General features: G+C 33.1%; 1 protein-coding gene across 4 annotated transcripts in view; it reads left to right on the forward strand.

Annotated features, from left to right (window-relative positions):
• The window catches only part of ADGRB3 (adhesion G protein-coupled receptor B3), a 730754-nt gene that overhangs the window by 277873 nt on the left and 434615 nt on the right, over window positions 1-18266 (forward strand). For 3 of the 4 annotated variants that reach the window (XM_082731305.1, XM_082731302.1, XM_082731303.1), the window contains 3 exons: window positions 2124-2234; window positions 7786-7947; window positions 13793-13957. In XM_082731305.1, the coding sequence (XP_082587431.1) occupies window positions 2124-2234; window positions 7786-7947; window positions 13793-13957 (438 nt within the window). Of the gene's footprint in view, window positions 1-2123; window positions 2235-7785; window positions 7948-13773; window positions 13958-18266 lie in introns of all 4 variants that reach the window. The other variant, XM_082731304.1, reaches the window with a different exon arrangement.

Here is an 18266-nt window from a genome sequence, read left to right on the forward strand (position 1 = left end):
ATATGACACTCTTAAAATTATTTCAGCAGTGCCTACCAACATACTTGGACCTGTAAATTTCAAGATTATAGTCCTCATACGAATAAATTACCTATTCTTAGAAAACATATTATAGGCCATTTTCACACTGTCATTGACTTGAAGAATTGTCTTCTTCTAGAACAGGTAATAAAGTTACTTACTAAAAGAAGTTGTAAGGAAAAAAAAAAAAAGCAGCAGCAGCAGAAAAAAAATGTTGTAGGCATAGAAAAAATATTTTTTTGAATATTCTTTTCCCTCCCAGTGCCAAAGCTTTGTTAATGTGACCATTAAAACCTGCAACTTATTTATGCATACATGTACTCTGACTTAAATGTTCAAAGGGGTAGACATGCACACAAACACAATTTAAATGATAAATTCAAGAGGACTGAAGGAAAACATAATGTTAATAAAAATTACTACTGAATTTCTCTTGCTGTTTCAGATTCCCAAAATTTTCAGTTATATATAATATTTTAAAATACTGGGTAGTATATAAGAGTCTAGATATAAACTTTCTAAGCAGTCAATTTCCAAAATTGTTTAATGATATGTGATTATCGGATGCTTCTTATTAGCACAATGAAACATAGTTTAGGCAGCATACATAAATGAATGGAATGACAGGATGTTGGTGGCAATGGAAAATAATGATGGATTTTACAAGATTAAGCCAACTGACATTTTATGAAAATTTCCATTTCCTGCCTTGGATTTTATCTAAACTGACAAAAACAAACACACATTTGGTCTTCTCAGATGTCTCTTGGGATGTTCTCTTGGGTAGAATATCTGGAAAGAATTTCTGACAAATCAATCTGTCAGGTGCCACACTTTAATTTTTATGTGAGAACTCACCAGGATGGACAAAAATGTGTGCTATCGTCTTTCCTCCTTACGTAAAATAAAAATGTGGGTAGACTTAGTGCTTACAAAACACACTGCTCAATTGCACAAAGTACGTTGTATTGTTTTAGAAGAAGCCTAAAGATTAATTGGAAAAGGTAGAATTATACATTCCCAAATATTGATGTTGGTTCTGGCGATATATCTGTACTATCATTAGAACATGTTTGACTCAATCATCTTTGTCTTGTATCCAAGTCCTGGTCTTAAGGGCCCAGCAATTGCCTTGATGTAAGAGAAACAGTGTGATAGCCTGCCCCTCAGGAATACCCTTCCTGACACCCTCCCTCCCTCCCCTGAGCCAGACTCAACAACTATCCCATAAATTTGGCTTTTGTCTTATTAAAACAGCACTGCTTTATAGCAACAGTGTCAGAAGCATGGAACTCTTGCAGAATTCCAAGCATATGAATTTTTCAAAAATCTATCACATGGAGTCTGTTTTTCGTTCAACTTATTTTTTCCCCTTCCCCATTGTCACTGAGTTAGGCCCAGATATTTTTGTCTTTCATAGGAGGTAGAACATTAAAGGATGAAATAACAGAAACCTGGAGCCATTCCTTTTTTAAACAGAACTTTTAAAAGAGAAAACACTCTCTTACATGTGGTTAGAAAAGGGATGAGCAACTGTTTGGACATAGGGCAGGAGAGAATTAGAATCACTTCAGTATCTATGAGCTTTCAAAGGACAACTCCATCTTTGGACAAATACTCCATTAAGTGAATGTTTGTTTACCTTAGGAAAGCCAGGTTACAGGATTATTCATTCATTCCTCAAGATTAAGTGTTGAAAACCTCAGGGTGGGGGTGGGTGGTGGTTACTACTCAGAGAGCAAGGGGGTATTATGCAGTCAGGATTCTCTCTCTGAAAAACAACAGTTAACACTGTGGTTGTATTTTTTCTGATGAATTGCTTGGAAACATTCAGAAAAGCGTACACTATTTGTTAATTAAGCTGACTTAAAACCTGATGTTATTCTATCAACTGTTACTGTTTCTTGAAACCTTGCTCTTGTTTATAGATTTTTTTTTGACTTGAGTTTAGAAATATTCCAAGTAGATCAACCTCGAAAATTTAAAACTGTAAATTTAATCAGTAATTTCTAGGTATATGTAGGAACATTGCATGAGACAGTAATGTAATTTGTGAGAAATGTCTACACACAAGCTTTCATATACCTTTATTCTGTCTTTAGAATTTGGAATGATGGGAGATCATACAATTAAAAGTCAGCGACCTCGATCTGTTCATGAAAAAAGGGTCCCTCAGGAACAAGCTGATGCTGCTAAATTTATGGCACAAACTGGTAATACGTTAGTTACATTTTTCTATTTATTGTTGTTAATTTAATGAAACCACTGCATGTTTTCATAATCTTTTGCTGCACATTTGTCAGTTTTTGGAGCTGATATTTTTTTGAACCATTTTTTTTTTCGTCACCAGTTAAAGTCCATAAATGAAGTAGCTTTGAGTTGAAAAGCGCACCAAAAAAATGTGTAAGATTTATGCTGTTTTCAGTATGGGACATTTAGGATTTACATATTATTATTTACTCATGTCAATTAACTTCTTAACATGTATCCTTAAACTTTTAAAGAAAGTCAACAGTTATTTCATCAATAATTGGTTATTATAGGACTTTTCAGAACTAGAATTTTAAATAGGACTTTAAATGATGAAATTTAACTTAGCAATAGATGTCGAGTGACATTTTTTCAAATGTCGTACATCATATAAATATTAACTGTTAAAAGGTATGGAAATTAGAAACTTTTTTCAGAATTTATTTTTTTATTTGAAAAGAGAGTTTTGCTGTATAAGCTTAATAATAAAAAATTGATAGTCTTTATTAGTAAGCCATAAATACATTCTAAACAACTAAATATCAACAAAAATCACTTTGTGGTTTGTAAAATTTTTAATCCTAAACTAATCAGATTAGTTTCAAATACCTCCCTTGGGGGGGGAAATATATATATATATAGCACAATTAAATGCATTCATATGTTGGTTCATCATAATAAATGGGCTGTAATTCCATCTGTTTACATTGCATGTAGTACATTCTTAGATGAAAATGTATTTAAACTGTGTTGTGAACATTTTTAGCTGTCATTTTATTTCAGGAAATTGCAAACTAACAGTTTTATCTATGTCTTTATAAAGTTTTATACATTCTAATCTGGATGATCTGTTTTACCATTAATACTGAAGTTTCAAATACTTGACCACCTTTTTGACATGATGATGACTGATTTGATGAAATTCTCTTGAAGAATATTTCCTTTAGTTATATTTTCTTATGCTATTTATTATGAACATTAAATTTGAATCTACAACTTAAAAATGCAAATATTCTTAACGGATTGTGCTCTTGGTAATAGGTGAGTAGTAGAGTTTAACACCTTAGTTGTAAGTAGGTCAAAGAATTCTTCAGAACAGGAAGAATGTTTACAATAAATTCTACCTTAAGGACATATTTTTAGCATATATATATGTTGCAGCTAGACCCAGAAATGAAGAAAACTTGCTTATCTGGATTGCTTTTGCTGCAGCTTCTTACTTAACGAAAGGTGACATATTTTTAGTATTTGCTCCAAGAGGCCCAAAAGTGCATTGCGAGGGTCAGGTAAATTTTAAAATTATTAAATGTATTTTTCTCCCTTTCACGGAGCAAAAAGTCTCAAACACTGACCAGAGATTGGGGAGTATTAGACTCCAACTAAAGGCATAGGGCATAGGCTGATGACTCAGCCTCTTCCTGATGCCATCTCACAGGGGCATTTCTGCAAGATTATAGATGTTCTTCCTTTTTGCACAAGAGGTGGCAGTCACTGGCTTGCTGAAATTTATTAAAAATGGGGTCATTTGAGAGTGAAATGGTGAGCCACATTTTTAAATTCCCAATAATATGATAAAATTAGTTGATGCATAAATATTATGCAGTTTGGCCGGAAGATTTTATATAAATTCAGTTTTTGCCTGTGACATAAACCAAGAGAATTCAGTTCTCAGCCAAAACCATTTTTGCAGTTTCAAATCACAAGGAACATGATGTTTTCTTAATGAGAAATTACTATCTTATCTTTTCATTTACTTGTTCTTTTTCAAACATTGTTTTGTATCTAAAATATAATAACACATGATTTGGTAGAGTAGAATAAACATTTATTAAATAGATCCATGAGGAGCATTAAAACCATTTCCTTATATTGTTAACAATACTTTAGAAAAGGCAATGAAAAATTAAAGTTCTGAAAAACCCAGTCTTGGATTGATTCATAATAAATACTTATTATTTTATTTTAAAGCAAAAATAGTTTAGGTAAATATAAAAACACACATAATATTATTTTAAATTTAAATTACTACAATACTGATAAAAGACTGGGAAACTGAATGATTTTAAATAATTTTTAAAATATGTAATGTGACACTAAGCAACTAAACAGAGAGAGGCTGTTTTTTTCCCTTCAATACTTTCTGAAATTATACTTTCTTTAGGTGTTAAGGTAGTTAGTCTGAATAAGTGCAGTAAGTAATAAAATCTTATAAAAGTCAAGGTTTACTTATAAAATTTTCCTGTTGGTCTTTCAAACCAGGAAACTGGAGTTACAAATAAACAATGATAATATTTGTTAACATTAATGTGAGAATGAAGAAAAATGCAATAGCGGTAAAATTGAATGAGGAAGACATTAGAATATATATTTTATATTAGTCATGAGGGAAAATGATGCAAAAATCTATAAACTTTTATAATTAAGAATTACTTCTCAAAATGAATAACCTGGCCTCTTCAACCAATATGATTAGTAAATCCTGTGTCTGAAAAGCAAGCTTTCTATAAAAAATAACATGTGTGGAAATTGTTTTTAAAAGAGTAACATTTGGTAAAATAATGTTAGTAAAGGATAGCATGTTATCTAAAACAGAAATATAAAATTAAAAATATGTTTCTAATTTAATGATTTTAACATACTAGCATAAATTTATATCAATTTTTTGTAATTTAAAATGCAGTTATATACTGTCTCATTTAATCCTCACATGTGCATTTTGAGGTAGATGTATTACCCAATTTGTTGAGAGGTTCAGAGAAATAAAGTGACTTCCTCAAGGTCACAGAACTAATATTCAGTAGCTTCCCATCCACACAGGTCCTCTGACTTCAATTACAGTGCTCTTCCAGTCCTCTTTCCTGTTTCATGTCAGGATAAAGAGCCTTAATAGTGCCTTAGATACTTCAGTGCTCCATACCGTGTTTCATGTGCCTTCTCTGTTACAAGCTAAGGAACCAGAGTAGTTTGTGCTATCACCAAAGACATACATATTAAAAACAGTACACTTTGTATTATACTTAGCTATTTTAATGTCAGTGAGTTTTTAAAAATATACATATCTTTCTTATAAAGTATATGAGGTATTTCTCATAGTTACCCAAACTGCTGGACCAGAATAGTCTTCACACTTTTTGGAATGAAGAAGTGTCTGCGTGGAAATCACAACTAGTTAGTGGAAATGTCACACTTGAAACTATACCATTTGAAATCTAATGAGGTCATTTTGGAAGGTAGGCTGGTATTTGAATGACAAATTTTGATTCACAGTGTGAAAGCCAATATGTATTTTATTCATTTATTTATTTTGTTTTTGATCAAGAAAATGAGCCATCAATTTGAGCGAGTGAAGAAGGCTAATTTATAATATATGCGCAGAAGCAACCCAGATTTTCAAATATTTGTACAGAAATACATTTAAAAATGGATCTTCATCCTGATTCATTGATCCATTTAATAAAAACATTTTAATGCCATCATAACAAGGCAGGGTAAGAGAAAGACTGCTTTTGTGGAAAAATACAACAATTTTATGCATAACCTTTATCATTTTACTTATAGAGTTCACATTGTTCAAGGTTTTCTAGCTCTTAATTAATAACATACAACATAATATTTCTACTTCACTTACTCTCATCACAACACAGGTTGAAATATCAAAAGAAAAAGATTTGCATTATATTTTTCTTAACTTTACTCTTAAATTCTTCATCCCTAAATATTTTTGTTCATATAGACATATATGTGTGGATATTTTTTAACCATTGCCATATTATTGGGTTCCAGAATAATGATTTTTAATTTTTAGAGTATTCTTTAATGTAAAAGAACAAATTATGAGGCCTGCCTTTAAATATTATTCAAATGGTCATCCATTATTATGAAGTAGTTAAGTATAAATTGGTGAAGACAAAAAAGACTAAAATAATCAGGGTCATCTATAGAGGACTTTCAGGACAAACACTGATCCAACACTAAAAAAAGTCCTATTTGATGTAATTCATCATCCCAGTTGCCACTGTCTGTGCCCTTATGATATGTATCTAATCATAAATGCCTTATTATCTATGCCTCTAGGTGCATAACACCGACCAATATAAGAGCGAATCTTTATAATGGTAATACCATTGGTGAACCTATGCTTATCGGTGAACTCGTTTTCCCAGAACCCTGAGGAGATAAAAGGCTTATACCGGAATGTAAATTCAACTACTTAATCAAGCACATGTTTTATTTCAGCTAACTTTTTTGTTTGTCTGTTTGGAAAAAAATTCTCAGTGAAGAAATCAGCAAGTTGAGTTTACATTCTGGTCCAGCCTCCTTCTGTCCTGGAGTACCAGTCTATGGACCAGCTGTCCTGAGCAGCACTGCAAGTAATTTCTATGTCATTCACTAACCTTTCCAAAGAAAAAAAGACATGGACAAATAAATTATCATATTCTATTTTTTGAATGATAACTCAAAGGCAAATTCTAAGCAGAACTTATAAAATATAAACTGTTCCTTGGTTTTATAGTCAGTGATACAAAGTATTCAGAAACACTTCACCTGCATACCTTTCCCACAACGAAATAACTAACGTTAAGTCCTTCCCTGCCAGCAGGTAAATGCCCAATTTTGTATTTGGGAAAAAACAACTGCAAGTTTTCAAATCAGTGTTAAAAATCTATCCCGAACCTGATGTCAACAGAATCAGAAATCTGTTGCGATGGTCTTAGGAATTCTTGACTTTAAAGTCTTTTCTGGACAGGACTTGGCTAATAATAGAAACTAGATGTAATTTTAGTGTGATGCTTACTCCAAGAAAATTAATCAATTCAGAAATTCAATTGGCTTTCTAGGGCCCTATTTTGATTACATTAATAGAAACCATAGAGAAATTTTTCTTCCTTTTGAGTAAAACTCACTCCTCTACATCATCAGGAAAATTGTGAGCAGCAGGTTTCTAAACAAATGATCACAAAATAAATAGCTGTCATAGGATGAAAAACTAAGAATTTCACTAGAAATAAATTATAAATGTCTGTGTTTAACACAATAAAAATTAGATATGCCCAAACTCCCACCTCATCCAGCATTAGAAATGAGGCTGCTTGCAGTGAAGGATTAGGGAAGAATACGTCAATATGTTCCCGCTCCCTGAAGCCAGAGTACATTTAGCAATACATTTTGCTTCCTCTCCCACCCAAAGGACAAAGCCTTAGATTGACTTGAAGATGATCCCTTCAGCAATCGTTGTTGAAAAATGCTGACTGGTCCCCTAGTGTGTGTAGCCCAGTGGTTTTGTGAAGAGCAGTTTTGCTAACAAGGTTATAACAAACTTGGACCTTGCATCAGTGTCATATGTATCTCCCTTTATATATATTTTTCTCTGAAATGTGTTCTTGTACCTTTTGATGTGATGTCATATTTTTACATTTAAACTATTCATGCATGTCATAATGTCAGTTTAGTATGATGTTTAGTAGATGAATATTCAAAGCGGTATTTCATGTTTATTTGTTGTCTTGCACACAGGTGAATCTGGTGTGGAAGAGTGGTCCCAGTGGAGCACATGCTCAGTTACTTGTGGTCAAGGGTCGCAGGTGCGAACCAGAACTTGTGTATCACCTTACGGGACACACTGCAGCGGCCCATTAAGAGAATCAAGGGTTTGCAATAACACTGCCCTCTGTCCAGGTAGTGTTAGCAGCAACTACAACTGTGGATGTTATTGAATTGTGTCATGCTACGCATTTGGAAAGATTTGTTATGTTCATAGAAACTGGGTATAGATATTTTAATTAAAGTGCATAAGTTTAACTCGTATTCAGCGGTGAAATTTTATCATACATGTGATGATTTCTGCTTTCAGAGCAGTCAGGAAATTATGTAAGTGACTCTCCTACCCATGGCAACTATATGCTTGAAATTTCTGTATCTGCATCTAATAAGATTCTAAGAGCTTTCCTTGTTTCAGGTGGCAAAAATGTCCAATTGAATATTTGAGGAAATGTAACCTGCAGGCATACTGGAAATGTGATCTGTATCCATTGTTTAAGGCAGTAGCTGATACAGTCTTTAAAGCAGTTAGCTGTTTTTCTATTACTTATTTGGTTCTATCAGAGAAAATAGTTCCCCTGACCAAAGGACATTCTGTTAATTTATTTTATTCAGGTGACTGTCCTTATCCAAGCTACCCACTGCATTGTAAACTTTGAAGTCATTAATGGGGGAAAAAAATCTTCAATGTTAAAAAGAGCATAGCCCTGTAGCTTGCCCAGATGGGGTGAGCTTTTCCAGATGAAATTAACATTTTGTTCTCATTTGAGGCCCACATGCATGTTATAGGCATCTCCCCTTGAATTACTGACTTTCATGTAAAAATGAGTACAAAAAGGAATTTGGGCTTTCTTTCACGAAGTCCAAAGCACATGATATTGTGAATCTCCTGGTTTATATTTTTGTTTAACTATTTGGTGAATGGGCCATGGTCAAAACATATTGACCATTGCAATTGACACTGAACTTGCATCCACTAGAGGCCTCCAAAACGGGGTGGACAACAAGAGAAGGATAGACACTGCAGCAGGTTTTCATCTGTTACACTGTAGGTAAAAGTTTTCTGATGACTTCCATTTCCAGAGATGGCTGATTTTGCAGTTGCTAAAAGTAAGATTTGAGAGTGGGTGGCATGGAGGAAGGGCAGGGATAGTCCCAATTTCGCAGCAGAACGAGCAAGGGCAACCCATTAAAAGACAGTCTGGAGGAGTTGTTAAATGGGTACAGGGTTTTGATTTGCAAAATGAGTAAGTTCTGGAGACCTGTTTTACAACAATGGGAATGTATTTAGCACTACTGAAGTGTATACCTAAAATAGTTTAGATGATAAGTTTTCTGTTATGTACTTTTTTGTCACAATAAAAGAAAAGACAATCTGAAAGAAACAAAAGGGAAAGGAAATGGTGGGCAGAATGAGGAGAGCTGATGCATGAGATGGGAAATCCCTTTATAATGGCATTGGGAGATGCAGAGCAGCAGATTCAGGTAGAATTAAAAGCTAAACAGGGCAGAAAACTATGGGGAAGAGAAGATAGAATTAGCAGGAAGCAGCAAAATTTCCAGTGAACACAAGAAAAATCCATGATAGTCAGTGGGAATTAAACTAGGTGAGAAGGAGCATCAAGTGGGAAAAAAAAGAAATCGGGTAATAAGTGCTTACAGAGGTAATGGAAGGGGAGGATAATAAAAAAAGATGCCAAAACCAGTGGTGGGAGAGCAAACAGACTCTAGGTCTGTTAGGCAAGAAAAAAAATGAGATGAAGGTTTTCAAAATTATCAAATTTCTCAGATTTGTACCTAAAATGACCTCATGAGTAAACGCTTGTGGATTTTCAGCTAGGTGCGGGTATAGTACATTGTCTCGTATTTAAAGCTGGCCCCTAGTTATAGTATCAAAGTTCCTGTTCTGGGCAATGAGAAAAGTGTCAATAGAGAATTAAGCTGTGCCTGATATATACTTTTATCTTCTCAGTATCCCTCTGAAAAATCAAGTTCCCTTCAACATACAAGGGTAGAGTCTAATGGTAAATGGATTCCCAACTGGAAGTCTGAGAGGGTGCTAAAGTTTTCTCTGCAATTCTCTATTCAGTGCTTACTTTCCAGCCACTCATTATCCACAGTCGTAGGGCTGACATATGGAAACTTCCATCTTTCTGCCAGGGACTGCTGATTAATCCCTTCACTGGGCAAGGAGAGCATCTGTAGTGGGACCAGAGTGCTCTCTCTTTCACTCTGTGTCTGACGTTTAGAAAACTGAATAATATTCTGATTGTAAAACTTTCCTCAATTTCTTAAACCTCCTACCATTATAGCTACTGAAGAAATACATACTAATCATTAGTTGCTCTTCACCTTCATGTACTATAGGTTTGAGTTTCTAAATTTAGTTACATAATACCATAAGAAAAATGTGTCTTTTAATCATTGTTATAGCTCAGATGTTGAAGAAAATGGAGAGTTTTATTGATTTCTTTTTAATTTTCTAAAATTAAACGCTAATTTGGCAACTTTGCTATTTTAAAAATATAGAATAAGTATTTCACTATAAGAAGTAGGGTATCTTTTAGATCGTTATTGTACTCATTATGAAATATTTTGTATTCGGTATTTTGTTTAGGTACTTGCCCTGCCGGTAAATATGTACTTTTAAAAAATAGAGTATGTCATGAAAACTGTAACTGAAAGTAATTTTAAAAACTTAAATAGTACCTAAACAGTGTAAATATCTTTCTAAAATAATACTTTAAATTCCCAAGTAGAAAATTAGCTCAGAAATCAATAGCCTAGTTGTCACACTATGACAACAAGTGTGTATGGCATTTAATTAATGGAAATGACACAAGGACAAAATGAATGTCAAAGCCACTTTCCATAAAATATATGGAATGATAGAATTTGAGCTTGTATTTATTTGACCTACTAAAGCCTAATCTATAGTGATATAAATTAGCTGCTTTTCACTTATATTATTCTAATTTCAAAAGAAGGGTTTTCTTAATTAAATTGCATAATAATGTGTTACTTCTAACATGGATCCTAGGACATCCAGCTTGTTGCAGATTGTTGCTTGGACATTATAGCCTCTTCAAAAATTTCTATTACTCAGAGCAGAAGATGATAGAGTTAAATAACAAGTAAATTGAGAAAGTAAAGAGCTACATTAAATTATGTATTAACTGTCCTGGTTTCTGACTTACAGTTTTATGATCTCTTCCAGGGTTTCTCAACCTCGGTTCTATTGACATTTTGACATGGATAAATCTTTGTTGTGGGAGGCTGGCCTGAGCATTCTTGGATGCTAGTAGCGTCCCTCCTTCCCCTGAGCTGTGACAATCAAAAATTACTCTGGACATTGCTAAATGTCCCCTGGAGGGCAAAATTGCCTCTGGTTGAGAACCACTGGTCTACTCTATATGTGTCCTAATCCCTTAGAAGTTTATTGGGCTAAGGAATGGTTTGATATATTTTTTTTGGGGGGGGGGGTACATGTCACAGTATCCATATCTAAATATTTATTAAGAAAAAAAAACTTTCCACTTAAAGGAGTTGTTTTATACATCCCAATGTAAATTATAAGCTAATTTGTATTCTTATTTCAAAATCTAGTAATAATATAATTTGTATATTGTATAATCCTCATTTCATCTTTAGATTGCACAGAGGAAGGATGTGATAATATAGCTAGTGTCTAAGCAAAGAAGAAAACTATAAAGATGGATTTATTTGATTAAAGTTTCTTGGTTTTATTAAGCACATTTTCCAAATGAACTAGATGCTTTAAAGATTTTCATAATTTACTGAAAAGTAAAAGAATTTATATAATAATTTGTTGCTAAAATAAAAATATCTTTATTCTTTAAAATTAATCTTATGAATAACATCTATAAAATTATAAGATATGTGTTATAATTTCCAACTAATTCAATAATATCTACAATAAACTATTATTAATAATTTTTTAAGTATTTAAAAAAATTTTTTTATAAATGATGTGGAAGATTCATGAAATTTCTGAAATTTCACCATAGAACAATAGAGTGTTAAAAAGTAGGGAGTAACATACTTTTCAGAGGACTCCAGCTTCATGATTTAACTAAACCACTAAGATTAATCAACATTTCTTTGAGATTAATAGAGAAAAATCTGCCAATTTAGCAGCTTTTTTTCTTTTAGGCTTTGTTCAACGAACACAGAACAGTGTGATTTGATTGAGGAGAAAATTAACAGAACGAGCAATATGATGTATAGACTCTAGGGGAAGAAAAGTTTGTTTTTAAATGGAGAAATCTTGGTAATTTGCAAAAATTGATTAAAGATATATGTTTTATATGACAAAATACATTTGTATATAATATTTTTAAAATATTTTGCTATCATTGATCATATACACCTATATGTAAATAAAAGTATATGCATTTTTTTTTCCTTAGAGTTGAATATAGATTAATTATTTAATCTTATGCCAGTAGATACCAAGTGGTTTCGGTTTTTCAACCTTAGAAAAATGTGAACATATTAATTTCTTTCACTCTCTGACTTTTTTTCTATGTAATATTTTAAAAATATATTTTCTAGCAACTTTCTCAGAAACTTGAAGAATTTTTCACTGAGCATTACACAAACGAGGCTAAATTTTTAATATTTCAGTGTATTTTCACAACCAGCTGGGGCAACTCAATAGAATAAATAGAATAGAATGGGGTGCCTCATAATTAAGGTATAATATATGTGTTTTTAAAGTAACAACTTGGTTCACACATACACATAAAACAGTCTAGGTAGACCATATTTACGCATAACTCCTCTGACACTTTGTATGGAATCTGCTTACCCCTACCAAAGTTGAGGAGAAAGTGAAATCTTTTTCATCATTTATTCTATATTTCTACTCTCCCTTCTCATTCTAGTGGGTGTCCCATCAGACTTCTGCTCATGAACTTCTAAGAGCATACGAAGACCAGAGGTTCAACATTAAGACAGGAGCTTTTGAGCCAAAGAGCACATTTTCCCCAGCTTCTTTTTATGTGTATTATCCACAGAGTGTTATTCCTTACTATCCCAAATATTAAAAGTTGGGATGAGCTTGGTGAATTGCCTGTGACAAAGATGGGATCTAAACTCTGAACTCTAGTGGACTTTATGCAAAACATATCAATATGTATGCATACTGGTTCTTAGGGAGAGAGCACAAATTTTGTTGATATTTCTGATTAGTTTGAATCCATCCTAACGGCATAATTGAAGTATTGGTGTATGTATACTTATGTTAGGAGTAATCCTAATTAGATCATTTACTTTCTCTAGAAACTTTTGTTTATTATTGCCACGTATTTTAAAAGAGGACAAAGAGGAGAATCTTATGCGAGTAGATAAGAGTTTTTGAAAAGACAGAGTAGATAGAGTTTACTCAAAGACAATGACTTTAAACACCCACATTTTTAAAAGGGCAGAAATACATTTATTTTCTAAAATGTGAAGCTTATACGCTATGTAAAATACATACCACTAACTTTCAGATTTTTTTTTTTAATTTTTTGATAGCATCGAAGTCGTTAGTCCTGAAATGTTAAGAATTAGGTTGGCCCTTATATATTTAAATACAAACTTAACTCCAGAAGATCATATCTGTTATAAGAAATTTAGTTTTCTATACTACCTTATAAGTTTATATTACTTGTATTTAAAAAATAACTCATGCAATTTTACTATGAGGGAGAGAGCTGTGTTTCCATTAAAAAAAGAACACATTTAAAGTTTATGACAAATAACTGTTCAAATACAGAAAAAGTGCACGTCATATTGCATTATGTTAATGAATTTTCAAATTAACCTTTGTATTCTTCTGGCAAATAGGAGTGTTAACTGAGCTTTTTAAATATCTTCATACTGTCTATTTGATGATTTTTTTCATTATAGTTAAGAAAAAAAATATTTGACTTTACCTCTCTGCTTTTGTTGTTGAAGCTTCTTTGCTTTATTACAGTACATGGAGTTTGGGAGGAGTGGTCACCATGGAGTTTATGTTCATTTACATGTGGTCGAGGCCAAAGAACAAGAACAAGGTCGTGCACACCTCCTCAGTATGGAGGAAGGCCGTGTGAAGGACCTGAGACACATCATAAGCCTTGTAATATTGCTCTGTGTCCAGGTGAGTATATTCTGCATTTGGCGAACTTTGTATTTGTGTCCTTTGTATGTGGCCCCTGGTATACGTAGGAAATATCATGAACACAACCTTTATTCAGTCACAATGGAATATGTGTCCTTTGCTTACTATTTCTTGCTTAAAACTGGGCACGTACTTGATCTTATCATATGCAGTGGTTTATAATATTTCCTAGACTGAGTATCAAAGCTCACCTTTCTTCAGTTTCTATAATTTATATTAAGTCTTTCCACTAAGATTTTGTCCATACTCAGTTTTCCCTCCTAGAAAAATTATAAGGGGCCCCAAAGACATAAGATTGACTATTGCCTTGACACTATAACTAGAGAGACTGATTTAGAGGCAGTCCTTCTCATTGTGAGTCATTGTCTCACACACATTCAGTTAAAGAGTGGGGCTTCACCGTGGATCATGTATGGAAAAGACAGATATTTGTTAGGAAAACAGACCTTATAGATTCACTGTTAGATTCATAAGATGGTTAGCTCAGAAATAACATGTAACTTCATGTATTATGAAAACTACAAAGTTCATAGAGTATATTTGTTTCAATGCGGTTTTACCTGAACTTGATAACTTCACCCATTATTATTACATTATAACTTCACCCATTATTTTAAAAACTTAAAAAGACTGATCTTCAATTCAAGAGGCTTCTAACTTATGAGAGGAAAAACACATAGAAATGAGAGAATCTTCTGGAAGCTAGCCAAGGCATATTTTAGAGGAAGAGATTAGCAAAGGCTAGAATGGCAAAGACCAATGTAAATAGCCATTGATCTACTCCTTGGGAGACTTTTTCATTATCCCATTCTGCATGCAAGCAACATAGCTGAGATCATGGTATTATTCTCCAAACATATTATCCAACTTATATTCAGTCCCATTTGTACTCTCAATTCCCCAAAGTAATATCCTATGACATGAAGCAATGATTTAGTTTCTCTGGAAATTTTAAGTATCTAAAACATCTTGAGATTGAAAGTCCTCCAAAATGTAGATAACCAACAGTCATCTCACAAGCTTGTTCCCTCTTACTTTGGAGAAAGACTACTTAGGTTCCTATATGAGAAATATACATTTAAAGATGTGGTAGTTATATTTACTCCTACAATTTTATGAATTCTATGAATTATGACTATAACTTGTACAATTCAATATTCGTGTAATTGTGAATATTTGGGAGTTAAAATTATGATCCCTTATTTGCAAATCACTCCCAGAAAATCTATTTATGAAGTCAGTTATGTTCTGTTATTTCTGTCTCTCTATAAGTATACAGACAAGCACATAGACACAGACACACAGATATATATATATATATATATATATATATATATATATATATATATGCCCTGCCCTTTCTCTAAAGATTTGGGCAAGCTTATACAAATTTTAGAGTTTTTTTAAATGTTGAGCTGTAACATTTACAAAGTCAAATATAATTCATTTTTATTTGTCCACGGAATGTGAAAAAATAGAAAATGTGGGGAAATGAAAAATAATAGCTAACTATAGAATCTCTTTTAATATACTAGTTTTTACTATTTATTTTACCTTGGCAAATCCCCATTGGTATAAAGATAAAAATGGCACTGATCAGTTAAAATGTTATCAACCATGTTTTGCGTAGTCTATTTTCCACGAACTTTCTAAAACTAAAATGCTTGGGGGTCAGGAGATAAGGATGCTGAGTTGTTAGAATTCAGATAAGAAAACTCATTTTTCTAAGTTGATATAATTGTTTTATCACTGAAGTAGTAATCACTGTCGTTGAAATCACTCAGACCATTAAAATTAGGTCTTTCTTTTGTGTAGGTCTTTCTTTAATTTTGGAATTTTATGTCTTTATTATTTGTAAAACTGGTTTAGCTCATATTCTCTTATAGGCAGTCATTCTGGATATATATCAGGTACTTAATTAATTTACTTTTTTTTTTTACTATTATTTCCAGTCTTGAATTTAGTTGTATCATAAAAGATAAAAAACTCTTACCATGTTGTATCCCAATTTCCTTACTATTCTAAAGCGAATTCTAATGGCTATAATTTAAAAAAAAAAAGGTTTTATACTTTACCAAACATTTTGACATTATGCTTTTGAAATATGTAAGATTTATTTGGTGCAAACATTTGGAATTCTCTTTAAAAATAACTGTCTTATAGCTAGATTCAGGTGCCTTCACTATATATAAAAGTGTCATCATGTGTCGACAAGTTTTAAGACACTACTGAGAAGAATATACAGGTCTGGATCTCAAGAAATTTGTAATCTCTTTGGAGGATACAGACATAAACATGTGAAAAGTTGAATGCAGTTCTGATAAACACATATAAATACTCCACTTCAGTGAGTGGGGATAATTTGAGAATTCAGTGATTTTAGCCTACATTTCTTGTAGCCATCCAACCTGAGATCCCAGAGACATCTTTTTAAGGTGTAAAGCTGTGATAGGCAGTATGTCGGTAATGAAGAAAACATGCCAAGACCTATACATTGGTTCCCCTTGGCTAGGCCAGTTGTCAAGTGGAGACCAGGGGAGAACAGAAGAAACAATAGAAACAACAAATAGGGTCTCAACTCACCAATTTTACAAAGCTCTGACCATGTGCCTTGTGGTGATGGGCAGTGATATTTCAGGGTGGAATCACATTGGAACAGCAAAGCAGCATCTAGCATCATACTTTTAAGAAATACATATAACCACCCTAATGAAGTGGACGCTACATAGGGCTGATAAAAAAAATAATGAAATATATTTTATTTATGCAAATTTTGACATCAACAAAGTAGATGGCATCCTACTTTCGTCAGGTGCTTTTCTTAGTCGATGTCCAACTTTCTCCCGCTTCTTTTGAGGTAAGGGAAAACTATCTGCCTGGGATCCATATAAGGAGAGAGGAACGAAAAGAAAGGGTATTTCCTAGGAAATGTGGTATTTCCTAGATGAGTTATCAGTTCCTAATGTGTATCATATCTGAGAACAGGGACCACTGTTGATGGAGGGAGATTGGCGAGAGATACAGAGCAACGAGAGGGATCCACTACAATTCATTCACTAACTATAAACATGTTATCCCATTTTCCTCCTTTCTTATCTATACCAATAATTAAATGTGATATTCTGGAAGGGTATGTGTATGTATGTGTATGTCCAGTGGTCCTCGTGGTCTGTTTTTCTTATTGCATAAAACTTAGAATTTGTAGCAGTCCATATTTTCTCTTTTCTCTGAATTTTCATTGCAATCCCTAATCAAACATCAAATTCATCATGGTATTAATTAGTATATTAAGGAAATTCTCTTTCATTGCCTTTTTATCTCTCTGTGCAACTTTGTACTAATAGTATCCAATACATTTCTGTTGAATGAATTTTCTTGATGGACATGTATAAATTTTTAGTTCTCCTCTGCCCAAAAAAATTACAGGACATTTTCTGGGTATATTTAATAATAGATTGATGTGGTATAGTGGAAGCTGGCCTTACACAAGAGAACACTTATTTAAATTTAGGTATCACCATCTAATACTTGTATTCCCCCTCTATAAATGGGGACAATAGCATACCCATTTCACAGGACAGTAGGAGGACCATGTGAGATGCTCTAAGGTAGATAACCTGGTAAACTGCAAACAGTGTATAAGTATCAGTATTATTATTATTATTATTATTATTATTATTATTATTATTATTATGTCAGCAGCCTAAAGTCAAAGTCCATTGGGATGACACGTATAGTTGAACAAGCTATATTCCTTACTCTTTGCATTGAGGGAAAATTAATATAAGAAACTCTGGGACATCTTGGTAAGAGGGTGTTAGAAAGACTTATTAAGGGTTTAGACTTCTTTTGGGTGACTTCAAGGAGAGTTTTAGGAAGTGGGGCTTTGCTCTGAATTTAAATGTCTGGATGTGGTGGTGGGGATCTATGATTGGTATTTTAATGAATTATCCAGGAGGAGGGAAACTTGCTGTAATTGGTGAACAAGTGACAGTCACTCTTACTAGCTGAGAGAAGAGAATGTTTGGAACTTTGTGGGTTGTCCTGTGACCGTGTTTCATTTTATCTCACTTTATCACAGTCTCAAAGTGACCTTATCTGTTGTTAATGTTCTCTGTGATGGTTTTAGATCCAACAGGAGATAACATATACTTGCTGTGGGTACCAAGCTAACAGCGCCGAATTTAGTTGTGTCAGACCATTTCCTGGATGTCACCTTGATGGTGATTCCCCGTCTGGGGTGATTTAATCATTTTCCCTGCTTCTGTTTTTTTTTTTGGTTTTGTTT

The sequence above is a fragment of the Mustela nivalis genome (assembly GCF_964662115.1).
Source record: "Mustela nivalis genome assembly, chromosome: 5".
In the NCBI taxonomy this organism is placed as follows: Eukaryota; Metazoa; Chordata; class Mammalia; order Carnivora; family Mustelidae; genus Mustela; species Mustela nivalis.